Genomic DNA, 6,184 nt, shown 5'->3' with positions numbered 1-6,184 from the left:
ACCAAGGTGCAGCTGGGCAGGCAGGCAGGTGAACCTAATCAGGTGATGAAGTGAGAGACTAATGATACAACCCGGCATAAGTGGAGATGTCCATGCACGTTCCTATCAAAAACCTATGCTCTAACTTTCAGTTACACACACTCATCACCCCTCAAGTCACTAGTTAGACTTAAAAAAGGAAGATGCCGGAGGGTTGACATGGTAATTATTTCTTCTCTAGTCTTTAAAAGAATCCCCACTTAAACACTGTGTGTAAATATATTGTGCAGGTAGATGCTTACAAAGATGCAGGGACACATTTTTGCATGTTTAAATATGGCCATAAATCACTTTTGTGGTGCATATTTATGCTGTTGCAGATGACAGCAGCTTTAAATTATTTCCTTTTTATGGGTTTAGATTCTGCTGCTAATAATAAAATCATGACTAAACTACTTTTTTCTGTTTTTATCAGTGGTTTACTTTATTTTGCTGTTGTGGTGGAAACACCACACCAAGCTGTTTCGTTATCAGTACTAATGGCTGTTTCCTTAAACTCTCTAAAGTTACATAAATACATAAATACATAAATACAACTTATGGCTTTACAGTTTATGTTCAACTAACTCTTGAATTCTTAGGGAGGGGTTCAAATCCTTTTTTAAAAGATGCAGTAATATGCAAGCTTATGTTTAGGGTATCGTTTACGCATCTGCTTCTGCATACAGTGCATAATTTCCACCCTCTAAAGGTTTTTCTATTTCCTCCTCTCCATGAACCATGCAGCAACCACTGCAGCTTGTTGTTTCCTGAATGTAAAGTAGAGCGGAATAAGCATGTTGTATCACAGAAACTGTGTCTCTCAAGTAACCGGGTTCTTATCTGTTTAATGCACCACTCCCTAAATAATTTCTCACCAGGAAAGAAATATTAAATCACACAACAATGTTATTTTAAAAACCAGTCAGGCATATACAATGACAATTAGAAGTAAGAGGTTACAATTAAAATGATGTTATTGATTTTCATGTATACTTGACTTGGAGTTAAAAACGATTTAAAAAAATACCTCATTTCCGAATGTAGACAGGGCTAACCTTTAATTCTCTGCCAGAGGGTTTCCTGATCAGGACATGTGGTGCATAATAATCTATACTCATTGGACTTTGCAACACTGTCAGATGATCCCCCATCCCTCTTTTGGTCACTGACTGCCACTGTGTGGTCATAAATATTTAACACAGTTCTGCTACAATTCAGTTTACACTCTTTTACTGTACAAGGTTTAAAAAATTTGATTCCTGCAACCCACTTATCAGATTGTAATACGGCATCCTGTAGCCATGACTGAGATAAATTAGAAATCTTTTTTTATTGAAGTATCACAGTCCTCCCAGAAATAGGCTGAAATATACCTGGGGAGAGACTCAACTTTTCTTGTGGGCAAGAAGGTAATCTGCCTCGGCAAAATAATTCCGTTCCACCAACACTACAGGCTCCATCATCCATCATCATTAAGAAAGGAAAGGAAAAAAAGGAAACACTATAATACTGATGAAAGCAGCCACAAGCACTGTACTGCCTTGTATTTCTGATCTAATTTTATTGTTTGATAGTGTGTTTTACCTTACTCCCCTGTAAATGTGTCACTCCATGACAGTTTGGCTGACGTGGCATCAAGTTTTGACATTGAGGCTTGGGCTAAAATGTTGTTTTTCATCTTTTAAAAACATCAGTAAATGTCAGAATGTGGCATCAGAGTTAGTATGTGATTTTTATTTTATTTTTCAAAGGTCTGTCATTTTATACACCATCAAAAGCCATACAGAAAGATCTAGAGCACCCAAATTTCAGCACAACAGTGGCCTAAAAAGTTCTGAATTCTATGCAGTCATAATAAACGCAGACCCGCAGAGCAGAGTTTTACAAAATAGGTGGTTTCTAAATGCTTTCTTTTAAATAATAAATGAATGCTCACACTCATGCTTTGGCAGCTGTTGAAGATTTTCTGGAAAGTTTCAAATATGTGGTTCCTACAACACTAGATTTGATACCTATGTTATTAGGAAAGGATGGATGTTTGCTTTAATTGTAGATATCCTGGGTGGCTGACAATGGCAGCACACTGCGGTGATAAGAAAGCCCATATACTGGGCTCATCCCTGTGTGGTGGAAGCTGTCCACCTTGCCAAGCTGCCGCAGATGGAAGAGCAGGGTGAGCTTTCGGGTCATGGTTCTAAGTGCCAAGAAGGAGGCCAGGATCTGGGCGAGCAGGAAGAGGAGATAGAGGGAGTGGACAGCTCTCTCCAGAGGCAGGATGATAATTCCTTCATCGGTCAGAAAGAACAGCAGCACTGGCAGCTGGAACATGAAAGACAGGAGCCAGAAGGCTGCCAGCTCTGGCACCTGATGACAGGGAGGAAAAGAGAGAAAATTTGGGTTGGCGTGCACAAACGATGAAAAGATGCAGCAGTCATCCATCAAGTGCTCTGGTTGAATCCACATGAAAGCAAAGACACACATTCACTAAAACTCAGTAGGCACTTGTAGCCACAAGCAGGTAGAAAACTCCGCAGTTTCCTCCTCTGTGTTTTTTCAGGGTTCATAAAAGAGCTTCATGTAGTTCAGTGCAAGATATAAATTTGAAATACCTTTTCTTTGAGGTTGCCAGTGTAGCCCAGATAAAGTCGAACCACTTCGATGACCGTTAGTAGGATCATCCCAGTAATGAGCAGAGCTTGATAGTACCCAGGAAGATAGTAGAACTGGCAAAAGTGAAGGGCTGTAATTAATGAGCATGATCAAGGAGTGTGTGTGTGTGTGTGTGTGTGTGTGTGTGTGTGTGTGTGTGTGTGTGTGTGTGTGTGTGTGTGTGTGTGTGTACACACAGGCATGTTAGATTTTTATGTAAACTTTTTTTTCAAAATATTGATGAAACAAGTTTTATTTTTCAAAAAGACAGTGGATGTTGAGTTCACTGCTTGTGCCTCTTCTGAGTTTATGTGAGGAGGCTTAGTGTTCATTTTGAAGACACCACTAGATGGAGCCAAAGTCAAACGTTTTCGAATTGATACACTGGGCTTAGTAAATAGATTCGGTTCATCAAAACCTGAACTGTTGACTTCAAGAGGAATACTTCTATTCTCTTGTGTGTGTTTGGCACTAACCTTTACTTCCAGCATGAACACAGCTGAAAACCACCAACAAGGAAAATAAAACATATTGAAATACAGGAGCATTTGAAGGGGGAGGTGAGAAACCAGCTCGTTGACCACTGCAAGACAAATAACAGTGCACAAAACATTAAGTTGAAAAACTGAAGTGAAATTTGACCAAACGAAGAAAAACCTTTAATAGCTGACGTTACAACAGATCTAAAAAGAAGCAATCTGCGCACTGTGATTTACTTGAGAATTAAGTCATAAGATGTCTTGTCCAATCTCTGATCTCTGCCTTTACATTCTCCAGTACGAGATAGCATTGTGCTGTATAGTAAACATATTAAACTAAAGTTCCAAACAGTCTTTGGAAGCACAAACTAACCAGATGCATCCTCTTGCTCCCTGGTGAAGTCACTGTCTGCTGTCCTGTTGTTTGTGAACACAGAACCTCCTATAGACACCAGACCCAGCGGCAGGTTTTCGGGAACAGGCGAGTAAAACACAGGCATTGTTGACAGAGGTGGTGATCATGACAGAGCCAAGGAGTCAGGAGGTTTACAGTTCCAAAAATATGTTTTCAGTATCTGTTGCTCATTTTTGTCTTAAGTTAATCAATCGCACAATACCAGGCTAGAAGAGATACAAGTGGACACATAAAGGCACATGCTGGCAGACGCTACTGCTAATCTGATTATTGTGAAGGAGGCGGGCTGAAGATTAGCCTGAAACAGTTGCATGCTTACTTGAAGTTAGTGTCCATCTATGATGATAATTTGATTTTCTAATTAGGGAATTCAGCAGATACTTAAACTTTATAGAGATAAAGTTGCACGTACTCTTTGCAGTATGTTTGAAAATTCTACATTCTTTGTACACATATTTAAAGCGAAGGTTCACTCTGGCAGGTTTTGGTGTATTTTATAGTCTTTTTATTTAAATTCTGCAGATAAACACAATGACATAAGACTCTGCTCAATGCACCCGGCCAGCGAGTCATCAGAGTGGTGCCTGGCTTATTTTGGCCTTTGGGCCTCACTCGTCATTATTGTGACCATGGTGCAGAGACAGAGTTTGGCCACAAGGTGTCATCACAGCTCGTCCCTGGGGGCGCGCAGGGGAAAATGCTGAAACTCCTCTGGCACCTCTTCCCCTTTCTTGGACCTCTTGTAGAAGCCAAGTGAGTCTAACAAGCTGCTGATCTCGTCTGCCTTCATTTTCTTCACAGAAACAGTCTGATCCACAGACACATACACATACACAGGAGGGCAGACATGTTTGGTTCACAACGTGGTTAAAGGCAGTAATGCTTGTATATTAGCTGTATATGTAGATATAACATGATTTACTAAACCCCTGTTTTTACTTGGAAGTGTTTAGCCACTACAGATTTAGAGGATCCAGCTATTTTTTTGTTTCTCCTTACCTAAAGTCAAATTATAATCTCCCAGAGAAGCCACATTAGAAAAACTTTAGCCTCTAAACGAAGCTTTAGATGGAAAATTTAAAAGGCTTTACTCAAGAAAGCAGTAATACCTGGCTTTTTTTCGATGTAGGCCAGCATTAAGAAAATTCATTTTTATTGGTTTTAATGGAGAGGCTAATTGGGCAATAACTGCAACAGGGGTTTTCTACCCTGGAAAAATAAATGACATGTGAGAAGTGCTTTCAAGGCACACAATTTTCAAAGTCACATCAACTCTCCTGTCTCGGTACAAAAAATATTGCTCCATTCTCAGAATCCCCAAGTTCATATACTGTATGTATTTTTTTTTAACTCTCATTCAAGTACATCCTCTTTCTTGGTATCTGACAGATGATCTGATATCACATGAAGTAATATCGAAACTTTCCCACATGAATCCTGTTTGACATCTCTTGATAAGCTCCATCACAAGGCAGCGGAATAAAAGGTCCCTGTACTCACTTCTCACCTTAACAATCTCATCCTTTTCATTGTAGAATATCAGGCGGGGTTTCTTCTCTTCCGATGAATCATATTCCAAGTTGTGGCTACACAGGAAAAAGCAGATCAAGGAAAACAGGTAGGGGGGGTTGTGAAGAACAAGGCATATCCATCTGTTTCGCTATTTTTAGGCTCACTTAACATGATTTTTTTTACTTGGAATGCTCACAGAGCTGGCACTGAACTTGGCAGCTTGCTAGGAATACTGTTTTGTTTACAAAAGAGGTCATGAGAAAATCAGTAGTGATTTTTGTGGAAAGCTCACAGCTTAGCAAAGAATCCTGAGGAACATGAAAACAATACAAGGATACTATAAAGCCATTCGCTCCATGAGAAAATGATAGAGCTCAGGCATTTTCTTTATGCTTCATCCGACCACACTGGGAGCCTGCAGGGATGACAAGAGACATTTGTTAAAACAGCATGACAAAGAGGAGTGTACATATCTCATTCTTTATGTGATCAAAAAAGGTGTCACATTACAGCAGAAAATAAACTGCCATGACAGCACAAGACCTATCCATCACCATGCACACTATTTCCTCACTTGTTTTTTGAATATTATGTGTAGATTTCATTTTTCACTTCACAGGAGTTTGCTCTATACTTACCAGCAGTTTAGCTCTGGCTATAATGAGCTTTTCTTCACCTACTGTGTCATTGTTAGCTTCGGATAGCCTAAGAGCGAGGGTAAGAGTAAGCACCAAGAAGGTCCACATTTTTACTAGATGGCAAAATCTTTAGCTCCTTTTTCTGAGTTGAAGCACTGATAAGTGACCCTTTAATACTCTTGGACAGTTTTTTCAGGGTGGACAAGACCATGGCCACCTCTGTAGGGGAGCAATGCACACCTGGGCTGAGCTGTTAATCTCACTTTTGTGATTTTCTGTCATAGATTGTGTGTTAGTATAAGAATTAGGCTGGTAGCTTACCAAGTAGGTAACCACCACATACTTATTCAGCAACAGAGTTAGCTGTTAGGGTGTTTTTCTATATGTCAAAGGGGCCCCCAGGTTTATATTTTATAGTTTCTTCCAGATCAGATGTCATTGGGGGAACACAGAACATCTGCACTCTTATC

At 39.8% G+C, this 6,184-nt stretch overlaps 2 protein-coding genes across 2 annotated transcripts; both read right to left on the bottom strand.

Moving 5' to 3' along the window:
- Positions 1 to 2,064: 2,064 nt before the first annotated feature.
- LOC146621664 (transmembrane protein 17A) lies at positions 2,065 to 3,649 on the bottom strand. The gene is made up of 4 exons (XM_085368698.1): positions 3,523 to 3,649; positions 3,147 to 3,253; positions 2,631 to 2,744; positions 2,065 to 2,385 (listed from the first exon to the last, which is right to left on the bottom strand). Exons 1-4 carry the CDS (start codon positions 3,647 to 3,649, stop codon positions 2,065 to 2,067), a joined length of 669 nt encoding a protein of 222 aa, XP_085224824.1.
- A 484-nt stretch (positions 3,650 to 4,133) lies between these two features.
- Positions 4,134 to 5,822, bottom strand: selenoe (selenoprotein e). The gene is made up of 4 exons (XM_085368697.1): positions 5,715 to 5,822; positions 5,415 to 5,491; positions 5,072 to 5,150; positions 4,134 to 4,372 (listed from the first exon to the last, which is right to left on the bottom strand). Exons 1-4 carry the CDS (start codon positions 5,820 to 5,822, stop codon positions 4,229 to 4,231), a joined length of 408 nt encoding a protein of 135 aa, XP_085224823.1. The 3' UTR covers positions 4,134 to 4,228.
- Positions 5,823 to 6,184: the final 362 nt, after the last annotated feature.

The sequence above is a fragment of the Diplotaxodon limnothrissa genome, linkage group LG12 (genome assembly GCF_057381915.1).
Source record: "Diplotaxodon limnothrissa isolate DT_005_m linkage group LG12, D_limnothrissa_male_GT1.1, whole genome shotgun sequence".
Classification (NCBI taxonomy): Eukaryota; Metazoa; Chordata; class Actinopteri; order Cichliformes; family Cichlidae; genus Diplotaxodon; species Diplotaxodon limnothrissa.
The sequence above is the reverse complement of the archived record's forward strand: the minus strand, read 5'-3'. Positions and strand labels throughout refer to the sequence as shown.

Excerpts from the sequence above, each read along its gene's own strand:
- LOC146621664 (XM_085368698.1), bottom strand. The coding sequence starts at position 3,649 with ATGCCTGTGTTTTACTCGCCTGTTCCCGAAAACCTGCCGCTGGGTCTG. Across the intron at positions 3,254-3,522 it reads GGAGCAAGAGGATGCATCTG|TGGTCAACGAGCTGGTTTCT; the intron begins GTTAGTTTGTGC and ends TTTGTCTTGCAG. Across the intron at positions 2,386-2,630 it reads CTGGCAACCTCAAAGAAAAG|GTGCCAGAGCTGGCAGCCTT; the intron begins GTATTTCAAATT and ends CCCTGTCATCAG.